Raw genomic sequence first — 25730 nt, forward strand, 5'->3', positions numbered from 1 at the left:
TATGGAGGATACTTGGCCTGTTGGTGAAATTGACAGGGCTGATACCAGCTTTGGCTTACAAAGACGTACAGTATTCCAGGTGGGAATGAAATTGACTTGGAATTTTTTTTTTAACAACACTCATTTAATTATTTGAAATGGATATATTTGGTCTGTGTCCCATCACTCTGCTTTCACGAGCATTGGAGGAAGCTAATCTAAAACCCTGGCACAATGCAGGGCATGGAAAAAATATTTTGAGAGATCACAGCGGAATTGCAAGCAAGCAAAGCTGTTTTAACAATTTAGTTAACACAAAGGCTGTTGCTCAAAAACGTTTAGCAGTGTTAAAATAATAATTGTTGGAAGAGTAATACAATTCTCCCTTCAGTCAATAATAATTTCAAACATATCTCTCTCATATCTATCTATCTATCTATCTATCTATCTATCTATCTATCTATCTATCTATCTATCTATCTATCTATCTATCTATCTATTACCTATGTTACATCACCTATCTACCCTCTTTCTTTCTTTCTTTCTTTCTTTCTTTCTTTCTTTCTTTCTTTCTTTCTTTCTCTTTCTTCCTTATTTCTAACTATCATCTATCTATCTATCTACTATCATCTATCTATCTATCTATCTATCTATCTATCTATCTATCTATCTATCTATCCATCCATCCATCATCTATCATCTCTCTCTCTCCTTCTCTAGCACTTTCATAGAAAAATTCAGTAGTACACATTTTTTTCAGCGTGGGAGATTTAGATATGTCAAATAATAATTTATATTTCTCAGCCAACAGTTAATAGCTTGAAGACTCTGCTTTTTAGAATATTTTAAACAGAGTTCATAATAGTTTTCTTTTTTTTAACCTCCCGCTGTATTAAATTTCTAAAAGTAACCAGAAACTTTCCAGTACATAATTATAATCAGATTGTTTTAATTTAACCTTTCTTTCTTGCCATAGAGAAAGCAAAAATGAAAACAAGGAAATAATCTTGGTTTGGTTTGCTTCTGTTCTTGGATCTTCTGCTTTTTAGAAGTGAGATGAAACAATGAACTTAGAGGATCTGAGAAGAGATGCCTAACTGGAACAATATGGAAAGATGGACAACAGTCTCCAGAAATCTAGGTCCCACACACCAAGTTCCACAAAAATGAGGAGATATTATGTGAAATCAGAAATTCGAAAGGGTGCTAGGGAGAAAGGCATTCTTGGTAAAAAAAAAAAAAAAAAAAATTCCCTAAGGAATTTTAATTGTGGAACTAGGTGAGAATAATTGAAGAATACCCATCATCAATCTGAACCTCACTAAACCTCACATCTTATTTAAAAATGGTTACAATAATCTGAGTTGTATATCGCTAAGAAACTGATCATTTGAGTCATTCCTAATACCTAGGTAATACATTTTACCCATCAACATCAAAAGCAAGAGAAATTAAATTTTTAAAGTTCTCACTGTCTATTCAGTGTCACCTCAGTTATGATAGATGGACAGAGACTCTTAAATGACGAGCAGCAATGAGTGATGTGTATTCAGGTATTCCCAACACGCAGCATGTGCCAATGACCTGTGCAAGGCAACACTGGACCAGTTTTTCTGGTATTACATAATGTGTGTAGTTGCCGTTCTGAACATTGCAGGCATCCTCTGCTAAGGAATTCTGGGAGTTGAAGTCTATGATTCATAAAGGGCCGAGTTTGAAGACCCCTGCTGTAACTTACTGGATGTTACCTTAGGAGGCCTGGTGGTGCAGTGGTTAGAAGGCAGCATTGCAGGCTAATTCTGCTGACTGCCAGCAGTTCGATCCTGATCGGCTCAAGGTTGACTCCGCTTTCCATCCTTCCAAGGTTGGTAAAACGAGGACCCAGATTGTTGGAGGGAGATATGCTGACTCTGTAAACCGCTTAGAGAGGGCTGTAAAGCCCTGTGAAGCGGTATATAAGTCTAAGTGCTATCGCTATCGCTATACTGTACTATCTGAAAGTAGAGAAGGCCCCATTGGGGAATAAATAGGAAATGGAAAATCTAGGTTAATGTTGAACTTTTGTAATAATCCATGTATTAACCTTTATATCATCTGGGTTATTGTTGAACCTTTGTAAGATGAAAGACACATCAAGATGCACAGGGAATAAGCTTACTCACAAATGAAGGCAAATAGACATGTCCCGGGATAATGTTGTAGGATCCAATCTGGGTCAGTCACACATCCTGGGGCCCATTCTTAGAGAATTTCTCTCTCACCAGAAACTGTGAATAAACTTACCATTAATGATGAAGATCTGAAGATGATTACCATGTGGTGGTTGTTGTTGTTTCCTCCTAGGGTTTCAAAATTGGGATTAGCAGCGTGCTGGAGACATAAAGAGGTAGAAAAGAGGAAGGCTCTGTGAAATGTAAAAAAGAAGGATATTTCTACAAAAAGCTGGGATTGCCGTAGCTCAAGCAGTAGTCTTCTCAATGGTCAAGCTGTGAAAACAAAGCTTTGGAAAGGATGGTAAGAAGACAATGCACATGTCTTGACAATTTGGACTTGAAGCAGCATCTTTCCCCCTCCCCCATAAATTTGTTATTTTATTCTGAAAGTTAAAATACAAACTCCAATGTGGGAAAATAAAATAAATCTTGTAAAAAAGAAACAAAGCATTTAAATAAATGCATTAGAAAAGCAAAGAAAAAATGACACATATACACATATTATCTCCCCTAGTTGAATACTGATAGGTATATTGTGGCAATAATAATTTTCCTACTTGTGAAACAGGCCCACAATTCACAAACTTCTACAACCAATTTGGTCTGTCATCTATCTATTGTGTATAAAAGTAGGTAATTGACAGATAAATCAATAGCAAACTTCAAAGCCCTTTGTTAACAATCTATTATTCTATTTAACGCTTACAAAGTCTACCGTGGTTTCTTATCCGCCACGAATATCTGCAATCTTCAATTCCGATCCACCCAGGAGCAAATATCCTCCCTTGATTCTTAATAATAAAACTTTTTCCTTAAGATTTTGATTGGGATCAAAATTGCATCTCATTTCCCCAGAGTCATAAGTCTCTTTTGTAATTCCGCAAGCCGCAGCATCTTAAAAGAGTTTGGGAGAAAACTTAATTTCAGATGAGGGGCACTATTCTTGTTCTGGTGCCACAATAGCCCAGATGAAAAGAGATTATATATTTTTTCCCCTGATTTTCAGGAGCGAAAATAATTGCTCACAATTAGTTGTCTGTATTTGTGTATTCACATCACTGGGAGACTTGTCTATTTCAAACTTTTATTAGTTCATCAGGATACAAAATGCAAACAAAAATGAAAATAATGGGAAACTAGGAGAGGAAAAAGGAAAGAGAGAGTGGTAGAAGGAGAAAAAGATGTTTTTAAAAAGCTTCCATTTCCAAATCTTTTTAGTCCAGTAGAATAAGGTAATAACATGCAGCCTCATTTCTTTACTTTTACATAGTAATATACCCAAGTCATTTCTATAACAACAAACCTACCTAATCAGCAAGTTTCATTCCCCCCCCCCATCCCTAGCAGAAAATGCAGAAGCGGTTTCCAAATGGAAACAAAATTAGACATTTCTTTTTTTGAATAAAGCAATCAATTTAGCCATCTCTACATTTTCCCTTGCTGTGGTAAATAATATATACTGTATTTCTGTTTGCACTTATTAATCTTGACCGACTAATCAACGTTTCTATTAATAAAATTCACCATGCTTTTTCAGATTCTTTAACCTTAAAAGAAGGGGGGAAACTCCTTCGTTTACATCCATTTTAAAACGCTATAAAGTTAGAAAAGATGTGTTAGAATTTATTGGCTTTAGGAATATCATTGTTGGGAGATTTGTAAGAAAAGGAGATTTTTTTTCCCCCACTTTATCCAAGCCTACAAGAGGATCTTTGGAGCAAATAATGGCTTGTCTCAAACATATTAAGCATAGACAAGACTTTAAAAATGCATTTGCAGGTAGTTTGTTTTGACTTCTGGGTGCAATTCCAACGCAGTTTATTTATAAAAGAGGGTTTTACCTTTTAGTTTCTTCAGTTTGAGCCTTATCATCCTTTCATCTGATAACACAGATTACATAGCCACAACGCCAAGTGATCTGTTTAACTCTTGCCTAAGCCAAAATCCAGTGGAATATCACATTTTTTTTTGTGCAAGGAGACAGGCTGAACACAACAGTTCTTCATTTTAGAGGGATGTGATTTGGCAAAGTTGGAGAATTCCTGCAGTGCATAATTAAATGTACATGACTGTAAAGGATGAATACAGCCCTCGATTTACAAGTTTGTTTAGGGACCATTCAAAGTCACAACTACGCTGAAAAAAAGGTGACTTATGACCGTTGTCACACTTAGAACGTAAAATCGGGGCAAAACTCACTTAACGTCTCACTTATCAACCAAAATGTTGGGCCCAGTTGTAGTTTTAAGTCAAGGACAAGTTGTACGGTGGTGTCTTACAATTATTTTTCTTTGTATAAAATCAAAAAGAGAAGCTTGGACATGTACAAAACAGCTGTCCAGGGATGGATCCAAATATTTTTCCAAATTTATTTAGGAAAAAGGAAAAGTAACATGAGCAAAAAAATGAGAAAAAATGCTTTCCGGTTTACAAGAAAGTACGGTATATAAACATCTAGCAATAATCAATCTGATATTTTTTTTAAAAAATACAAAATAACGACATGAACGCCTAATGTACAGGTTTCATTTGAATACATATTTATTAGATAAATATTAGGTTGTCACATCATCTAACTACATACAATTTTGCAAGACTAAAAATCACAACTGTTTCTCTGACCAGTTTTAAAGTATGAAATGATTGGAATTGTACTGTACATACAATGTACAAACAAAGACAAATGGCCATTTTTGCATGTTAATTCAGATTGTACTTTTTTTTAATTCTCAATCGGATCACGATATCAAAAAATTGTACAAAGTATGAATTTGGCTACAATCTCTCTTTTATTATTATTATTATTTAATCCCCTTATTTTCTTCATTATTTTGTTTTTAGCACCCTAAAAATACACAGGTGATAAAGACTAATACACTTAAGCTAATTATTACATGAAGGTAAAACAAAACCAAACAGAACAAATGCAACTTTTTTTCCCCCACAAAAGATTCAGAGTATATTACAAGAAAATGAAACAAAAAGGTGGAGACTTCACAAACGCTAACAAACAGGATTCATTTTCCACATAAGATGGATCTTCAAGCTTTATTTTTTTTCCTGTAAAATAAAAACAATACACAATCCAAGGAAAATGAATGCGTTTCTGTTAACATGTCTCTATTTTCCATTTACATATGTACAGATGCCGCTTGGAGTCTCCACTGCAGACACTACTCTGTGTGTGTTTTTAACATCCTATAATAACAATAACAACAATAATAATAATAATGCCTTGGCAGTAGAACTATAAATCTTTGTGTATGTTTTTCCAAGTAGGTAACTATTGGGAAAAATTTAAAAACGTGAAAACTCAAACAAAATGCCCCTAAAACAACAAACTCTATGTGTGTGTGTGTGTGTGTGTGTGTGTGTGAGTGTGTGTGTGTGTGGGGGGGCCAAAACACTTCTGGTTAGGAATATATAAATTTGCTTTTCAACACAAAAAAAACCTCATTAAGGCCATTAACTTATGTTTCTTGAGAGTAAGTTGCACTGAATTTAACAGGACTGACTTTTAAGGACTTCACACTGTTTACTAGAGATGCTCAGTTATTTTAACAGGATGGCAGTGTAGTTTGTTTATTTTTTTTTCCCAGCGTAAAGAAAGACAATAATATGCTGATGAATCATTTGTGTTTATTGGTGTGTTTGTTCGTGTGTGTGTGTGTGTGTGTGTGTGTGTGTGTGTGTGTACACAAATCCAGGGCTTTCTAGGCTGATTTTGCAAAGCATGCTATTTTGACCAAATCCAAACCTTATTCATCAACTTAGCTGCACAGACTCCGTGTTCAATAAATATGCTTCTTCTTTTTTTTGCATACCAAATCAACCACACGTAACATCTATCCCTGTCCACAATGCAGGTTTAATTTCTGTTATTCGAGGAGACAAACCTTCAAATAAGGGAAGCCTTATACCAACAACAAACTCAGTCGTAGATGTTTTTCCTCTTGTTATGCTTCCTTAAAAAAAAAAAAAAGTTACTTTTTACAGGTTTCATCTAGATCCGTATGAGACAAACTGTAATCCTTCAACACACCTGTTTTTAAAATAGTTTGGTTTCCAGTTAACGCAGAAAAACAAGAGGGGAAAAAAATATGGATTCAAGTACTCGTTCGAACAGATATGTGCTTAATAATAAAGGGGCCGTTTTGTAGAATTACACAGCACTTAGTCTATGGCTTAAGATTGACCCGCAACAAATTGCATCCATTGAGCTGAAGACACTCAAGGTCTCTGTTGACAGACATTAAAAAAAAAAAAATAGCATTTTTATTTTATTTTACTAAGCTTGTGTGGGCAACCATACGTGGCTGTTCCTGATGTTCAGTGATCACAAATAAGGATGCATAAATTTGGGGAAATGTCTTAGATTAAAAAGAAAAACCTCCCGCATTTCTAGTTTCTGTTCTCACGATTTGTCATCTATAGCCCTAAGCACTATAAGGTATATCAGATGCCAGGCTTTCTCTTATGTGTGGATAAAGGATAATTCTCAGATGATTTAAACAAGGATCTTTTTTAAAAAAAAGAAAATAACATATTTGTCTATGAAGCAGGTGATCTATGTTATGACAGTCATAATTCTTGGCTATTTTCATTTTTCGCCTGGCCGTATGGATCATGTGAGTTTACAAATGTATAGGGACTAATTGATCAAAAAGAGAAATAAATGCTCCCTTAGTTTAAAATCCTCCTTTATCTGGGGACAGGGGGAACAAAGAATGCAAAAAAAAAAAAAAAAGACTATGTATTTTAAAAACACGTGTAAAAAAGTGTTGGCTATTACAATCGATGACAAGGCTAAAATATTCACAAAAGATATTTACAAGATCGATTCTTAAAATAATTGATTTTGCATAATGAACAGCACTTTTTTAAAAGGCAAAAGAAAGAGAGAGAGAACTGGAGCAAAAGTAAAACGCTAGAACAGGTCTAGATAAAATATTTTTAGAAGTCAACACTTCTGTTGGACAAGAAGAGAGGAACTAAAACTGCCATTTCCTGTTTAGCCACAGCCAGATGCTGTGGGTTAGCGCATCTCTCTCTCTATATATAAAGAGAGATATATAGATATATAGATATCTATATCTATGCATATATATATGTCTCAAAATGCATAGACAGCAGTGGGGGTGGAACAGATGCTCCAAGAATTTACAAGCATGACTTCAGCGAGGAGAAGAAATGCAGGATGGATGCACAGTTTTAACTTTTATCACGCCATTAAGAAGAGGTTGATAGAACTCACACATGGAAATCAACAGGCCAGAGAACCCCTGGCCAAAATCCGACAGCCTAGTGTTGAAATCAAATATTTCTATATTTGATTTGATTCTGGATAGGGACGGGAGCCGTTTTGATAAGAGGAGAGGAAGGAGAGGAGAGAAAGGAAAAGGAGATTTATTTATTTACCTTATGGCAAGGGAAAGGAGAAGGAAGGAAGGAAGGAAGGAAGGAAGGAAGGAAGGAAGGAAGGAAGGAAGGAAGGAAGGAAGGGATGGGAAGAAGAGGGGAGGAAGGGAAGGAGAAGAAGGAAGGGAAATGGATGAGAAAGAGAATAGAATGGAAGGAAGGAAGGAAGGAAGGAAGGAAGGAAGGAAGGAAGGAAGGAAGGAAGGAAGGAAGGAAGAAGGAAGGAAAGAAGGAAGGAAATATCTATACACAGAAGGCAGATGTTGAAATATTGGCCTCAGACAGAGCAGCTGGCACACATGTACTTTTTTCAAACACAGTTTACTATACACAATCTATAAAAAGAGGACGACAGCACAACAGTGGGCCCAGAAGTGACCGGAAGCTCATGCAGGAAGGAAGCAACTGAGGGAGAATCACAAGTACCAGTGAAGCATTTGGATGGGAACTGGCTGGAAAATTGCACCAGAATGACTAATTTTTCCCTATGCCCAATATCCTTGAAAATCTACATTTTTAAAAAGAAAGAAAGAAAGAAGTAAATAATAAAATAAAAAATAAAATAAGATAAGGGGGAGAGGTGCTGGCAGGTAAAATGTTAAAACACAAGATCAAAAGGATGAATCACAACACAATCTAGGACAGCGGTTCTCAACCTATGGGTCGCGACCCCATTTGGGGTCGATCGACCATTTTTCGGGGGTCGCCAAAGAAGGCGATCCGCCATTTTCTCCCCTCAGGGGGCGGCGCCGCGCATGCGTGCTGCGCATGGGGGCGGCACCGTGCCGCACATGCGCAGAACGTTTGTGTGACGGGGGTCGCCGTCACACAAACGTTGAGAACCGCTGGTCTAGGAAACCCAAGACAAGCTGTTAGGGTTATTTGACGTTTCTCCTAACATAAATGCCAGTTTCAATTCCTCAAAATGAATTTCTCCTCTCTTGGTTTGGGCTGAGTGGACAGGGCCATCGGATGGGTCCAAACAGTCAAGATTTTAGCTGGGATGGAAACCTACCGCTTTTATTTTTTTTAACTTGCATCTCCCACCCTTCAGGGTCTGGGACAACACGCTGTGGCCTAACTCGCCATGGGACGAGAGCTACACTAATATCGAAGAAATGGTGGAATAGAATCGTTAAAGAAAGGAGGCCAAAGGAGGGACAAATGGAGGTGCAAAGGGGAAAAATTAAAATAACTTTCAAATTATTTTAAATACATATGTCAAGTTGAGAGCCAAGAAGAAATTTCTAATCATGTCCGGGATGGGAATGGATTGCTAAGGCTCGCCAATTGCAGCCCATGAGACCCTGCTCCTCCCTTCAAGGTCACGCTGCGTAGGTGTTCCCAGAACAAAAGGAGCGTATTCGATTGGACAACTCCGTGGACTGAGGGGAATGGCCAAGGGGAATTCAAGTTTAACCGTGTGGATGTTGAGTGGGAAAACCAGAGCTGGGTTTTGCTTCTACTGTGCCAGGCTAGTGTATTCAATAAAAATGTTAATTTTGGGAAGAAGGATATCCAAGGAGTTCCCCTCTTGGATTTGCTAGCTGGACATCTGACAACTTAAATTGAATTGTTGAACTGTCCTGCAGTGAGATGGCCATGGTGAGGTGGCCATGGCGAGTTGACTGCGGTGAGTTAGCTGCACCAAGTTGTCCCATTCCGCACCCTGCAGGTTAAAAAGGGGCAGAGTTTTGATCCCCTGGTTATGGTGGCCATTTTGACTTTGAACCCCTTCCCTCTCTTTGCAAGGGGGTCTTTTTTCCTGTCCCTTCCCTTTTCCTGTCTCCTGTAGGAACTGAGCAATTTTCTAACTTGTCTGAGTAAAGAGAACATCCTCACGGCTAATATTTTTGCAGGCTTTTCTTATTACTTCGTATGCAAATAAGGTTCTCGCTTTTCTCCCGTTTTTCTTTCCTTTCCCTTCCCCTCCCCCAGGGAACTGGCTGTTCTCTTACCCAAAAAGACCATCAACTGAGAGAAAACGTTTGTCGAAAAACACACGAGAAGTCGGACCACAACGCATTGTGTAAAGGGAGAGAGTTGCTCTGCCCACAAGAGCGATTAAATAAAAGATGCTACAATTGGCTAGAAAACAAAAGAAAAAAAATACGCTTGCCAAAACCTGGAGATTTCACAGGACTCTCCCATCACGGGGGTGGGGGGGAAGCCCCACTGTCTGATGTCACCCTCTGATACATGTTGTATGTGTACCCTACTTGTGACGTGACTGATTACTTTGTGCTTTTTGGTATTTTCGAATTCCAAGTCTTTTCTGTGCTGCCAACGGTAGTCCTTATTTCGTCTGACAAATAGACTGGAATCTGCATAACTTGGGGAGGACCGAGTGGAATAGACATTACAGCCAAAGGAAGGAGATGTATGGAAGAACACCGGCTGGAAAGACACTCTGAAACTGGTCAAGGATGGACTTGTTGCTGCTTCTTTCTTCCCTTGCTGGGACTAGTTGGGATGCTCCTTGCTGGATATCCCCAAAGTTGTCCACTCTTTCGCTCCGCAGAACGAGCCCAAAGAGAGAGGTTTCCCACAGCTGTACGAACGGTCTGCGATGTGGCCCAGCAGTCTAAGAGGTCAACCCCAGATTGTCCCTCTTGCTTCTCTCCACTGTCACGATCCGAACTTGGGACTTGAGCAGGTCCGAGGTGCAGGAAGGAAGGAAGGAGTGTGTGCTGTACGCTCAAGCGGTGAGCTTGTCCTCGTGGGAAAGAGTAACTCGAGATTCCTCGCTTGTGAAGCTATGGGGGTTGTGTGTCAAAAGGTCTCGGGAGTGAAATGCAGAAGGCTTCAGTTGTTCTCAAAAAGAGAGAGAAGGTCATCGTTGCTATTGCTTGGTAAGTCAGGAGGATCCAAGTAGGAAAGTAACTCATCGGGATTTGTGAGTTCGGGAAGCAGCTACAACAGAAAGAGAAGACAGCTGGTGAAGCCCTTGTCAAGTGTGCAGGCATCCATGGCCCACGTCTGTTGGAAGATGCAACTTCTAAAGCATTGACAGAAACTCTCAATAGGACTAAACGGCAACAGAACGTTGACATGCTGTTGGGCCTTCGTCGACGGAAGTCAACTAGAAAGGACTCTTTGAGCATCTTTGTCTCTTGCATGCAAACACATAATTTGCACGTGCATATAAACAGTCTTCCATGGACAATGCTAGCTGAGACCTTTCTCCCCACACTGCATACTTAAGGAAACTCTTCATCAGAAAGACCCTTTGTATATTTGCTCCCTCATCTCCATAAAACAGATGGCTCAAGTTTCACTAAGACTTCTACTCATCTGTTCTAAGACATGCCTTTTCTTAGGTATGTCCTAGTCTTCAACTAGGATTCATCCGCACATAGGTTACCCAGTGTCAGAAATAAATTTGCTTGATATATCCAGTTGGCAGTCCAAAGGTTTAGCAAAAGCCATTGGCATTTTTCCCACGGCAGCCATCAGATTGCCAGCAAATACAGTTATACACCCAGGTAACAAATCATTTTTTTTTTTAAAAAAAAAATACTTCTACCATGGTTTCTGTAAAGCCAACATCATTTCCTAGTTGTATTCAGGCATGTTTAAATTCAACATTTACTGGGAGGAAGGAAGCCTTAAAAAAAAAAAAAAATCAATTTTGTAATGGTTCATCCATTAAGAGAACAAATGAAACCCATCGGGGCTGTCTAATTAGCTAATATCATGTAGCTTCTTCCAATCATTTGTGTAGGATTTTCCACACTCTTGAGTTACATGAAATGATATGTGAGGCTTCCTGGGTGAAAACCCTGTTAAGACCTTTGATTTTGCCAGCATCAGGGACATAAAATCACAACCCACCTTTTCCCCTTTAAATGCCCCAGATATTTGTCACAGTTTAGATAATTTGAACAATCCTATCCGAACACACAGATGTGAACTGAAAGAGCGGTGTTTTACCTACATGGGTGTTTCCATCCACATTTCTGAATCATTTTTTTTTTTCTCCTAAAAAGTCTGGCTTGTTAGCTTTGTTTCCAGCTCCTCGGCTACCTTCCTTGTGAAAAAAAAAACATCCACACTCTTTGCTAACAAATCATTTTGCCCCAGCTCATCACGAGGACAAGGGACTTTCCTCCAAAGGCAAAATTATTATGACTGCATCTTAGCCAGCACAGACAAATAGTAAAGCCTCCTTAGAGTTAACTTAACTCTCTGTAACTTTATGAACATGTCCATGTAGTTGCTTTGAACACTATACTCTCTAAGCAGTTTACAGGGTCAGCCAGTTGCTCCCAACAATCCGGGTCCTCATTTTACTGACCTCGAAAGGACAGAAGGTTGAGTCAATCTTGAGCTGGTCAGGATCGAACTGCCGAATTGCTGGCAGCTGGCAGTCAGCAGAAGTAGCCTGCAGTACTGCATTCTGACCACTGCGCCCCCAGGGCTTTTATGGGACAACCATGACTTGGATGATTGAGCATCTCCACAGATGTTATCAAGACATCCTTCAAACTTGTGAATCAACCAGACATTATATAACAAGCCAGAATCTCCGAGGTCCCTGAAGTTTATTGCCAGAGAGGAAATGAGGAGCAAGCACAGAATGGATTTGAATTTCATGCACTTCTTAATTTCCCTGTCCAGTTCTCTGTTGTCTACGCACCTGTAAGATTGTTTTAACATTATTGTGTCGCAACACAATAGATGGGACCATAAATTAACCCAAACAGACTGGGTTTGCCCCAGCAAACACCTCTAACCAATATGTGGGCATGTAAGCTATGTAAGCCAGGGGTCTCCAACCTTAGCAACTTTATGATTTGAAGATTTCATAGCTGGCTGAGCAATTCTGGGAACTAAAGTCCACAACTCATAAAGTTGCCAAGGTTGGAAAGTCCTGATGTAATGAGGGTGAAGGTGCATTCTCTGAGCTTGTGGGTTGGTTTCCAAACATTTTGTTACCAGGCTAGGTGACATCAGTGGAGTTTATGAGATGTCAGTGTTCTTCTGTTTATAAGGGCTTCCGGTGTGGGTTTGTCAAGTGAGGGCCTTGTGATAGGTCAGGTGTGAGTCATCGGTGAGAGACTTGTGATGGGTCTTGTGATGGGGAGGTTACTTCAGGTCAAGGCCATTGGGAGGTGAACTGCTGGTGGGATTGGGGGCTTGCACGGGATGGTTGAAGGTTGGTGCTGTCTCTGGTTGGCTGTTCATCTCCCAAAGAGCCTGATCTCATGTAACCTCCTCATTCCAACACCCATCCCAAGCCTCTCACTGATGACTCACACCTGACCCATCACAACCCCCCCTTGATATACCCACACCTGACCCATCACAAAACCTTTGACACAACCACACCTGACCCATCACAGGACCCTCCCTTGACATACCCACACCTAACCCATCACAAGACCTTCACCTGACACACCCACACCTGACCCATCACAAGACACATCACAGGACCCTCCCTTGACACACCCACACCTGACCCATCACAGGATCTTCACTTGACACACACATACTGGAAATCCTTAAAACCAGAACAACACTGACACCAACATTCTCTAAACTCTACTGAAGATGGTAGCAAAATGCTCGGAAACCAATCCACAAGCTCAGAGAATGAACCTCCACCCTCATCCTCTACCTGAGCTACAGATATTTGCCAACACTATTGCAAACCCTGAGGTAAGTCTCTTCCTTCCTTCCTTCCTTCCTTCCTTCCTTCCTTCCTTCCTTCCTTCCTTCCTTCCTTCCTTCCTTCCACCTCTTCTGACCTTGAATGCACTGTGAAGGGAAGCAGGTGACAGAATGACACAGACTTACATCCAGCGATGGTTCCGGCATATCGGACGTTCCCTGCCCGCCGGGTTGCGCTTCTAAAGCTGCCGAGGGGTTAAAAGCCAGGTCGCTGTGCGGATGGTTGCTAGCAGCGGCCTGGGTCGGCTGGCGGGACGGCTGAGTCGGGGGCCCACTGTGATGTAATGGCTGCCCTGACTGGCTGCTGGGATGAGGGACGTGCAAACTTTGCGGCATGGAGCTATGGGATTGATCAGTGTTGCCAGGATGAGGGATCTGCAGAAGGAGGAGAGAAGCAGGAGAGCAGACATGAGGAGATGCGGTGGCAAGCCGGAAGATGGGGAGAGCATGGTGCTGGGGGGGGGAGGGGAATCATTTCATAAACCATCATCGCTACAAGCCTTTATCATCCGGGAGGAACCCAATTCGGGCAATCGTCTTGTTGCTGAACCCACGGCATTCAAAACACCACGTTTAGAAAAATGCTTGGAATAAGAAATGGCGGCCCTGTTGGGCTGTACGTCCAGATGACGCCCTGAAAAACTCTGTGTAGTTGGAAAGTTGACATTTTGAGTTTTGTAATCCCAAAGTTGCTTTTTTTTCAAAAGGGCAACTGGACTTTGTTTTTCCTTGAAGACGTTTCGCTTCTCCTCCAAGAAGCTTCTTCAGCTCCGAGTGGATGGGGGGAAGGGAAGGATTTATACTCTGAGAAAAACCTCCAAGTAGCCTGAGTGACTCTCAGGGACAGCGCTAACGACCAGATGACTGCCAGGAATTTAAAAAAACCTTCCACCCTCCACTATTCAGTCAGAACTGAAGAAGCTTCTTGGATGAGAAGCGAAGCGTCTTCAAGGGAGAACAAAGACCAGCTGCCTTTTGAAAGAAAAAAAAGCATCTTTGGGGCAACCATGATCTGGATGACTGAGAATCTCCATAAATATTTTTTCTAGTATGTTAACTTTTGAATATGTTGACGTCTTTAACTTTCCTGGTATGAATTCTATTAAACAGAGCACAACTTTTCATTTTTTTAAGGCAAAATACCTTCCCACAATATATATGTGTATATGCGTATGTGTATGTATGTGTATGTAGATAGATAAATAGATAGAAGCACGAAGCCGAAAGCACCAGCCTGAAGATGACGAATGAGACTTCGTCGAAACGTCGCCAAGACACTTCCAATTTTACGTGGGAGAAAACCCGAATAACCAAAGACCGATAGATAGATAGATAGATAGATAGATAGATAGATAGATAGGTGGATAGACAGATAAAGAGAAAGAGAGGGATGGATGGATAGATAGACAGACAGGGACAGAGACAGATATAGATAGACAGACAGAAAGACAGATAGATGATGGATGGATGGATAGATAAGTAGATTGGTTAGGGATAGATAGATAGATAGATAGATAGATAGATAGATAGATAGATAGATAGATAGATAGATTAGGTAGGATAGATAGATAGAAAAGGTAGGATAGATAGATAGATAGATAGATAGATAGATAGATAGATAGATAGATAGATAGAATCAACTCTTGATCATTTAGTTGCATGGTGTGAGGAACAAAAAGAGATGAGAAAGTTAGTATTTCACTTTAAAAAAAAAAAGAGAGAGAGAAAACCCTCCGACTATTCTTACTGTTCTGCATATAGACATACACTCATTCTCTCTTTTACACAGGTGTTCCTTCCTTGCAGACTATAATGACTGAAGAAAAACAGAATTGGAAGGGACCTTGGAGGTCTTCTAGTCTCTCTCAAGCAGAAAACCGTATACTGTTTCAGACAAATTGCTTCCGGTTTCTTCTCAAAAGCCTGCATTGGTGAAGCACCCACAACTTCTGGAGGCAAGCTGTTCCACTGGTTAATTGTTCTCACTGATCTTCACTGTCAGGAAGTTTCTCCTTAGTTCTAGGTTGCTTCTCTCCTTGATTCGTTCCCATCCATTGCTTCTTGTCCTGCCTTCAGGGGCTTTGGAGAATAGCTTGACCCCCTCTTCTTTGAGATACTGGAACATGTCACCCCTACTTCTTCTCTTCATTAAACTAGACATACCCAATTCTTGCAATCCTTCTTCATATATTTTAGCCTCCAGCCCCCTAATTGTCTTCATTGCTCTTCTCTGCACCCTTTCCAGAAGCTCAATATTCCAAGTGTGGTCTTATGAAAATTATATGTACGAATTAAAAAAAAGAATCTCTTTTAAACTCACCTGTATATATAGTTGCAAACCCGATACACAAACATAAGGACACAAAAGGAAGTGCACAAACATCTTAGCACATATAGACTTCCGGTGTATCATACAGAACTAATTTCATGTTCGTAGTCACAGCTGATCATATTTCCACCAGCTCAATTTTCTCCCACTTTACAAAGCTAAAAGGAAATCCTTTACTATTTGAAGACCAATATAGTTTCTCCTTCCTTTTAAAGTCATGGTACTCAGTAGCTGCCATTCAAACTTCATTTACACATTGAGACAGCTTCCTGCCAAATTAAGAACACATCCCTAAAACCTAAAGCATCCTGTACTATCACCCAGCCATCGCAATATAAAACAAACCATCATGATTGCAGTATTGACGAATAATAATAATAATAATAATAATAATAATAATAATAATAATAATAATAAATAATGAGTTGGAAAGGACCTTGGAGGTCTTCAAGTCCAACCCCCTGCTCAGGCAGGAAACCCTATACCATTTCAGACAAATGGCTGTCCAGTCTCTTCTTAAAAACTTCCAGTGTTGGAGCATTCACAGCTTCTGGAGGCAGGTGGTTCCACTGGTTAATTGTTCTCACTGTCATGAAATTTCTCCTTAGTTCTAGGCTGATTCTCTCCTTGATTAGTTTCCATCCGTTGCTTCTTGTCCTGCCTTCAGGGGCTTTGGAGAATAGTTTGATTTCCTCTGGCTGAGGAATTCTGGGAATTGAAGTCCACAAGTCATAAAAGGGCCAGGTTTGAAGACTTTTGTCTTAGCAGAAAGAGCCAGCCCTGATTTCTTGCAAAGATAATAACTAACAAAATGAGGGAGGGAGGGGTGGAGGGAGGAAGGGAGGAAAGGAAAAAAGTAAAGGGAGAGAGGGAAGGAGGAATGAAGGATGAAAGGAAGAAAGGAGAGGAAGAAAGGGGGAAGGAAGGAAGCAGAAGGAGGAAAGGAGGGAGAGAAGGAAGGAAGGAAGGAAGGAAGGAAGGAAGGAAGGAAGGAAGGAAGGAAGGAAGGAAGGAAGGTTGGTTGGTTCCTGGTTAATCTCAGTCCTTATAAAGTGTGTGAAACGAAGCTGAATATTGGCTCAATTTCATTTTTTGCAGACGGTGCTCTTTTTCAGCCTCGGAATCAATTGCATTAAGGCAAGCACTGCAGACTCCTTCATCTTACTATAGCCAGGAGACATTAAAAATGATTTATGAAAAGGCTAAAAGTAATGGTTTCTGGGAGAGACCTCATATATAGGGAAGTGGATCTTAAATAACCACAAGGCAGGGCAGCTTTCCCCTTTGAAAGGGGTTAAGTGTATTTTTCTTTCAAAAAAGGGATTTGCCTCCTTCTGGATTTCTGGATGTGGGCATATCGTGGCAGCTAAACGTTAAGCTTTTAACATTCTAGAAAGGGCATCTGAAAATAAAAAAACCCAAATGGATTTTCTTTTTTTGAGGGGGGGTTGTTTCATTTATTTCAGAAACAAAATAATTCAGTATGTGATAGGCTAGTATTAAAAAAGTAATCATACCCTTAGATTTGATAAATGGCTGCTTTTAGTGACAGGGGCTGGCAACAATTAGGGACCTGCAAAGCTCACCAGTTTGAGGTGGAATGTTCTGGAGAACTTTGGCCCATTTCCCAAAGGCAACTGGACTTTCTTGGGATTTTTTTTCCCTCTTGAAAACATTTCACTTTGGGACAGTTCTGCTGTTTCCAGAAGAAAATTCTCCAAACTCAAAGGGGATTGAATTATCTCAGGCATGATTTGGCATTGTAATCCCAAAGATGCTTTTTCACAAGGCAACTGGACTTCGTTTTTCTTTGAAGACGTTTCGCTTCTCATCTCAGAAGCTTCTTCAGCTCTGACTGGATGGTGGGGAATGGAAGGATTTATACTCCTTGCAGACAGCTGGTCATTTGCATTCTTTTAGAGGTCGTTGAGGCCACCTGGAGGCTTATCTGTGTCCTTAGGTTCTCCTAAGTAGGGTAAATGGGTGTAGTACCTTGTTGGAATTGTTGAAAGGACCGTGTTGTAGACTGGAGATAGATGGAGTTGTATCTATCCCTCTCCTTCTGTTGAAAGAATATGTCCTTTCCATACTTCCAAGAAGGCTCCATCATCCATTTGCACCATTCAAGTGACCCTGAGGACACAGACAAATCCCCAAGTGGCCTCAATGCCTCTCCAAAAGAAGGCAAATGACCAGCCATCTGCAAGGAGTATAAATCCTTCTCTTCCTCACCATCCAGGCAGAGCTGAAGAAGCTTCTTGGATGAGAAGCGAAACATCTTCAAAGAAAAAGAACAAGAAAGTCCAGTTGCCTTATGGAAAAGCATCGTTGGGATGGGATGACTGAGAATCTCCATAGACACTTGGCATTCTAGTTGACATGGACTTCTTTCAAGCATGACACCACAAAATTCCCCCAGAAGGCCACGGTCTAAAAAAGAAGTTAGCACGGCATGGAGGTGGAATGGAGCAGAAGCTCTCAGATACGCCATTGGGCGAGGGAAGTTGTTGGGGATCATGCATGTGGTCAAGAACATAAGTGGGAGATGAGTTCAGCCAAAATGCATGAAGCGTTACCAGGCCTGTTTGCTTAATGAAATACACAACTCGCTCTCCATTCCAGTTATTTCTTAAAGGGAACTGATTTAAGAAAAAGTGGAAGCAGAATTTCTTTTTCCAGCCATAGGTCCCATTCCAGAGGACGTCATTAAGAAAACCAGTGGAACAAATTTATGCCACCAACAGAACAACTTTGAGGGGTTAGGGTTCAGTCTTAGACTTGGGACCCACAGGAAGCTCTGACAATCTGTAAGAGGGCAAAATCTTTCTCAGAGAACGCGACTACAGACGCCTCGATTAAGTTATGTCCTATGAGCTATTTACAAGCGCAGTGGTGCTCAGAAAATAAAAATAAAGTTAAAATGCGCCAGGGCAAAATGGGAAATACGGAATCTATTGTCCATGTGTTGTTTCGTTAATGGCTAGAAAGACACACTAGTCTTCTTGGTTATCACTCCTAAAGGACTGTCGAGGAAGATCAACGATTATTATGTACTCAAATCTTTTATCAGAAATTAGTAATGCCACAACATTAAATGCTATAGCGTTTTGCCAAATAGCATACAAGGTCCAATAAAAGGCAGTTTTATTAGCTGAGGAAGAGTTGAGGACTGTAGGTAGTACAGCGACTGCAGTTATTGAAACCACTTGAATGATGAGCTTGTATCAATTTTTACCTCTATGTTCTTATTGTCAAGGATGAAACTTTGGCAGCTACGTGCCTCTGTGTTTCAACTTGCCTTTAGGGTACGGGGGAAGGTGTTACTTTTGAGTGGGTTAGATGGAGAAATAAAACTTGAAGATCCCACTGAAGACTGTTGAGAGCCTGAAACCTTTTCAAGACACCATAACAGGTGCGGATTTGAAACAGACGGTTCCCATTACAAGTGAACTTGTTTGTATGGACTAAGTAAGACATTGGGGGTGTGGCTGGGAAACTGATTGTTGAAGTCTATGATTTGGTGTTGGAACCTCAGAGTTAGTTTTGCTTCAACATTACCATGCAGGGTATTCAATAAACGGTAAGATTTTCGGAAATGGAATGAACCTGGATTTTTATTTGGACTCTGGGAGCTGGATGTTGACAGTTATGTGGCTTCAGCAGCCTAGTTAAATATTCCCTAATGTAATAAAAGCTTGAGTTAATGGACCTTCATTTAATGTACTTTGGATGCAGTAGGCAAATTTGACCATTTGGGAAGATCATCAAGAAGGGACAACTGGAGAATGGTCATACTGAGTCATAGCAATGACACTTAACACTTATATACCACTTCACAGTGCTTTACAGCCCTCTCTGAGCGGTTTACAGAGTCAGCCTATTGCTCCCCAACAAACTGGATCCTCATTTTACCGACCTTGGAAGGACGGAAGGCTGAGCCAACCTTGAGCCGGTTAGGATCGAACTCCTGGCTGTGGGCAGAGTTTGCCTGCAAGACTGCATTCTAACCACTGCATCACCAGGGTTCCCGTTATGACATCAGCATTGTCATAAATGGCAGAGAAAGCATAAGAAAAATGCTTTTTCTTAGTCTGTTTACAATATAGTTGAGGCATTATTTGAATCTTTGGAGGGCAAAATCATCTTTCTTCATGACCTAGTTTCTACCCAACATCTAAGGAAGGCAGGGGACAATATGGTGGCTAAAGAGATGAACCCTTCCCACCCCGAACTTTAGAAAGCTAATGGGGGCATCTACATATTTTGACACAATGAACAACATCGCCAAATGGCCTTTTAGATATAGCTATAGCAGTGGTTCTCAACCTGTGGGTCGGGACCCCATTTGGGGTCGAACGATCATTTCACGGGGGTCGCCAAACAAGGCTGTCTGCATTTTTCTCCCCTTTTCTTTGGCCACGCCCCTGGCACCCGGTGATGTATAAGTGGTTGGGGGTCACCACAACATGGGGAACTGTATTATGGGGTCGCGGCATTAGAAAGGTTGAGAACCACTGAGCTATAGGATATATGTGTTAGTGTAAACTGTAGAGTGACTCTTAGGCAAGATGGGTGGAGGAGAAATGTAATCAATAAGTTAAATACGATAAATGAGAGATAGAATTTGTTCCTGGGCTGAGAGTGAGCAAGAACCGGTGTCCCCATGTTAGCCTGCACCTTAAGCCATGACCCTGTAGAAAACACCTCTTTTGGGACATCTAATGGAAAAAGGGAAGTTGTGGCATTTGTGCGATTGCTCCATCACACAAGACTCATCACTGCTTCCCATGGACATGCATGGACCAGTCTATTGGGTGTATTGGGTGGCTACTGCAGAAGAAGCAGGAGTTGGCCCATCTAATCTCTGTCCAAAAGGTGCTTTTCCAAAAGGCAACTGGACCTTCTTGTTTTTTTTTTCCCTTGAAAATGTTTCGCTCCTCATCGGAGAGGCTTCTTCTGTTCAGAAGTGAAATGTTTTCAAGGAAAAAGACCAAGAAAGTCCAGTTGCTTTTTGAAAAAGCACCTTTGGGACAACCATGATCTGGACGATGGAGAATCTCTTCTTTATTTCCCAGGCATTGCCTTGCAAAGATGAAGCTACACATCTTTTACAAACTCACTTCCTTTTCTTTTTTTCCTGTTTCCCCATTTTTGTTTTTTTTAAAAAAGATCTCCTTTTACTTTGCTGACTGTATACTCTCCGTTACACAAACTGCCCGTGGACAGAAGGTCATATGAGCAAGGTGAATACGAAACATCCTTACAGGTTCCTGCATGGGATGACTTAGAGGTTTATCAAGCGCTGCCATGTTGCTGGTCATATCCGGCGGGTGTGACAACTGGGGGGCATGCATGAAGTCGTTCATAGATGTCCCGCCGGGATTCCCGTGGGGAAAATCAAAATTGCTGTGACCTTGGTAACTGTTACCTAAATAGCAAAGAAAAGTAAAGTAAGAATAGTAAAGTTGAAATCAAAATCAAACCAGCAAGGCCAAGCCCCAATTTTTCTTCTTCTTCTTCTTCTTCTTCTTCTTCAGGGTCTAGATCAGACATGTCAAACACAAGGCCCGGGGGCCGGATGCGGCCCGCGAAGTGGTTTCATGTGGCCCGTGAAGCCATCCTGGAAACAGTGAGGGAACGGCCCCCGCTGCCTTGACCCTGGCCCAGGCCGGCCGGGAGCCAATGTACAATTTTGTGGTGGCCATCTAGGCTGAAATGCATTCAGTCTTAGCTCCACAAGGCCGTCTGGAAACAGTGAGGAACAAGCCCCTGCCATGTCAGCCACGCCCCTTAGGTGCATGCTGGGGAGGTGTCACCCTTTGTGAGGAATGAAGAAATGGATCATGCCTTGGCGCTTGCCCCGGTCCCACCCCCTTCTGCCAGAGACTCTGAGATCTGTCCCACTCCTGCCCAGGCCCCCACAGGCACCCTTGACGCGAACGCTGTAGAGCTGGCCATGCCCACCCAGTATGCCACACCCACTCCATCCACGCCCACCCAGTAGGCCGCACCCACCCTGGCCACACCCACCTGCCCCCCCGAGGGCAACCGCAATGCTGATGCTGCCCTCAATGAAATTGAGTTTGACACCCCTGATCAAACTTTCAACTGCCATCTTCTTGGCTTTGTTGTTGGCCAAAACTAACTCATTATCGGTACATGTTTCTGATAGTAGCCAATATACTAGCAGATGGGGCAGGCTCTGTGTCTCTCCACACTTACACAGTGTGTTGTTATCTACTAAGAGTCTCCACGAGCATATGGTTCCAATGAGCTCCTCATCTTCTATAAAAGTTGCAATAATTAAACGGTGCAATCCCAATGATTTGGGTGCAATCCCAAAACAACTGGAGCACCACTTGAATACCATCAACATTGACAAATATCACCCTCAAGTCAATTGCAAAAGGCAGCTTTACTCAAAGCAGCTTACATCTTGTGACGACAACACCATCAAACATCCACATCTGCCAATCCCAGATTCTTTGGAAGGACAAAATACCACGTCCAGTCTGAACATCTGGCGGACCATAATAATCTCTAAGTTGGCATTTTTTGAACCTTGACTGCATATCTCAAGAAACTCACCTTGGTTACTGTATTCGCTGGAATTGGTGCCCCCGGGGGGTGGTGGGATGGATGGATAGGGAGATGGACCTGGACCCAGGGCAGCAATCATCTCCATCACATTAGGCATGATCATCTGGCTGGGGCTCATGGTTTTGAACCTTTTAGAAGGAATGCCATCTGGATCATCCTTAATGTGAATGTCAGACTTGATGGGGACAGGTCTCCAGCTGCACGTTGGATCAATTGTGACTTCTTCAAACTCGGAGCTGTAAAAAACACAAGTGCATTTGATAATAGCTGAGAGTTCTCAATACAGCATATACATTTTAGATGTTACTAATGTCATAATAATATTAAAGTCAACAAGTCCAATAGGTATCCAGTTGCTGTTCGGTTGCTAAGTTGTGTCCAATTCTTCACGATCCCATGGACCATCGCACGCCAGGCTCCCGTTTCCCAGAGTTTGCCCAAATTCATATCCTTTGTGTCAATGACATCATTTAACTGTCTCCTCCTCTGTCCATCCCCCTCTCCTTTCGCCTTCCATCTTTCCCAACACCAGAGTCTTTACCAATGAGTCCTCTCTTCTCATTTGTGTTTGAACTTCAGTTTTAGTATCTGTCCTTCCAAAGAACACTCAGGGTTGCTTTCCTTCAGGACTGACTGATTTGATCTTCTTGAAGACCAAAGGACTCTCCAGAGTCTTCTCCAACACTACAAGTCAAAAGCATCAATTCTTCAGCACTCAGCCTCCCTTATGATCCAACTAATCCAGTGCAGGAATCTAAGTTAAACATTCCCACAAATGGACTACCTGGCTTCTGTTTGAACATGTCCAAGAAGATGAAAGCCCACCAACACTCTTTTCAGTAACTCTTACATGTTAGGTCCACAAGTCCATTTTTTCTTTAAAAGTTTTGCTTTGATAAGTCAGAATAGAGGCTCATGGTTAATTATTGGCTTTGTTCATTTTCACCTTCATAGAATTGTTGAGTTGTGAGGGAGATCTTAGGATAATTTAGTCCAATTCTCTGCTCAGTGCAAGATTCACTGGAACATCTCTGACAAATGATCAAATGTCTCTGCCTGTAGACCTTTAATGGAGAAAACTCACCAATGATGTGGCACCAATTAGTGGCTTGTACAGTCAGGAAGTTCTTCCTGATGGCCTACCCACACCTTCATTGTGTTTTTTTTTAACCCGTGGCTTGTAGTTCTGCCTTCTGTGACAATTAAAACCACATCCACTCCTCTTTCTTTATGACAGTCTTCGAATATTTGAAAACTGCTGTAATCATTCAATCATTTTTTCCCCTCTGCAGATTAGACATGGCCAGATTTTTTTTCATGATTTCTCATGTGGTTTTGTTTCCATAACTTTCTCTGGACTTGCCCTTCTTTGACACAGCCCTTTTACAACTCTGATGCCCAGATCTGGACACAATAAAGGAGGTCTATAAAGGAAGCCTGATTGAAGAAGAATAGTACCTTGGTACGCATCGTTAATTGGTTCTGGGTGGTGCAATTAGTACCAAAAACAATGAGCATCAAAAAAAAAATTCTACAAGCTCTTGGTGTTATTTATCAAAAACAAACGGCACAACTCATAGTTAATGGGGGTTTATCAGAGGTTTTTACAATAGAAAAAGGGACTAGACAGGGATGTCCATTGTCACCACTGCTGTTTGTTTTAACTTTGGAAATATTGCTGATTAAAATCCGAGAATCACAGCAAATAAAAGGAATAGAAGTCAATAAAAAAGAATATAAATTAAGAGCTTTTGCAGATGACTTGGTCGTTACCCTATCACAACCTATTTATTCTGTAGTAGAGTTATTACAACTGATACATCAATATGGATGGGTTTCGGGTTTTAAAATTAACAATAACAAGACTAAAATATTACCTAAAAATATGACCAATCTTGATAAGCAGACTTTGGTTAATTTGACAGATTTTGAGGTTGTTGATAAGGTAAAATATTTGGGGGTTACTTTATCTGTCTCTAATGCAAAACTGTATAAAAATAATTATGAAAAGCTGTGGGTCAAGATACAAAGAGATTTGAAAAATTGGGAGAAGTTGCAATTATCTCTTTTGGGAAGAATTGCTGTGATTAAATTGAATGTTTTGCCAAAGTTTCTTTTTTTTATTTCAAATGATACCTATCTTAAAGAACGAGGTTAATTTAAATGAATGGCAGAAAGGTATCAACAAATTTATTTGGGCAGGGAAAAAGCCAAGAGTAAAATTTAAAATTATGCAAGATACTCGTGAGAGAGGTGGACTCAAGGTACTGAACTTGAAATTGTATTATGATGCTGTGGTTTTAACATTACTTAGTGATTGGGTTAATTTAACAAATGCAGAAATACTCCTCTTGGAGGGTTGGGATTTACTTTTTGGATGGCATGCCTATTTAATTTTTAATAAAAAGGTTGATAGGGTTTTTAAATCTCATATTATAAGGATTTCTTTACTTCGGGTTTGGAGGAAATATTATAGAATTGATTCTAAAATTCCATTATGGGCCATGCCATGGCATGCGATAGAGGGGATAAGGAGAGGAGTTAAGATGGATAGTGTTTCTTATGCACAATTACTTAGATGGGATGGTAAAAATTGGCAGTTAAAATCTTTGGAAGATTTAGCACAAGAAAATATTATATATTCATGGTTTCAGTATAGACAAATTGTGGATAGGTGGAAGGTAGATTGCAATGTGGGTTTGCTTAGAGAAGATGAAAATTTTTTTAAACAAATAAAAGTAAAAGACGAACTCATATCAAGAGAATTTATGGGGTGTTAATAGAATTGGATTCAGAAGCAGAATTAGTTAAAGAATGTATGATTAAATGGCCACAAAATTTTGGTGAACCAGTTTTATTAGATACTTGGGAAACTATTTGGGTGAGAAATGTTAAATTTACACAAGCCCAGAATTTAAGGGAGAATTTTTATAAAATGTTTTACAGATGGCACCTTGATCCACAAAAAATGTCTCGTATGTATCCTGACTTACAGCCTAAATGTTGGAGATGCGGATGTTTGGATGCTACTTATTATCATATTTGGTGGTCGTGTAAAAATATAAAAGCTTTTTGGATTAAGATATGATGGAATATTCAAAGAATTTTTAGAAGGAGGGTAAAATTTACCCCACAATTGTTTTTGTTAGGTATCTTTATTGATTGTGATACTAAGGAGACTACATTGATGTTAAATTTAATTACAGCCGCAAGGTTGTTAGTAGGGCAATGTTGGAAGAAGGAATCTTTGCCTACTTTGCAAGAGTGGTTTCTTAAAGTTTCTTATTTGGCGGAAGTGGCAAAGATTTCGGCTTTCTTGAAGGATCAATCGCAAGAGAAGTATGTTGTGGTATGGAAAAAATGGATAGATTTCATACAATATAAGTTAGATATAAAAAATATTATCTAGTTTTTTAACAATTTATATTCAAAATGGAATATTTTGGTTTTTTTTTCTTTCTTTTTGTTCTTTTTTTCCTTTTTTCATTCTTTTTTTTAAAACATTTATCTTTTGTATT

At 40.4% G+C, this 25730-nt stretch overlaps 1 protein-coding gene across 17 annotated transcripts in view; it reads right to left on the reverse strand.

The window, feature by feature from the left end:
- Positions 1-4709: 4709 nt before the first annotated feature.
- Positions 4710-25730, reverse strand: part of ZMIZ1 (zinc finger MIZ-type containing 1) — a 328745-nt gene continuing 307724 nt past the window's right edge. For 15 of the 17 annotated variants that reach the window (XM_039340775.1, XM_039340782.1, XM_039340781.1 and 12 more), the window contains 4 exons: positions 22201-22448; positions 20877-21040; positions 13410-13658; positions 8634-10523 (listed from right to left, as the gene is read on the reverse strand). In XM_039340775.1, coding sequence (XP_039196709.1) covers positions 10416-10523; positions 13410-13658; positions 20877-21040; positions 22201-22448 — 769 coding nt within the window. In that variant the 3' untranslated portion in view covers positions 8634-10415. Of the gene's footprint in view, positions 6158-8633; positions 10524-13409; positions 13659-20876; positions 21041-22200; positions 22449-25730 lie in introns of those variants that run through there. The other 2 variants (XM_039340783.1, XM_039340780.1) reach the window with 2 other exon arrangements.

Source organism: Crotalus tigris, unplaced genomic scaffold (genome assembly GCF_016545835.1).
Source record: "Crotalus tigris isolate CLP2741 ecotype Arizona unplaced genomic scaffold, ASM1654583v1 scf7180000017753.6788120, whole genome shotgun sequence".
Taxonomy (NCBI): domain Eukaryota; kingdom Metazoa; phylum Chordata; class Lepidosauria; order Squamata; family Viperidae; genus Crotalus; species Crotalus tigris.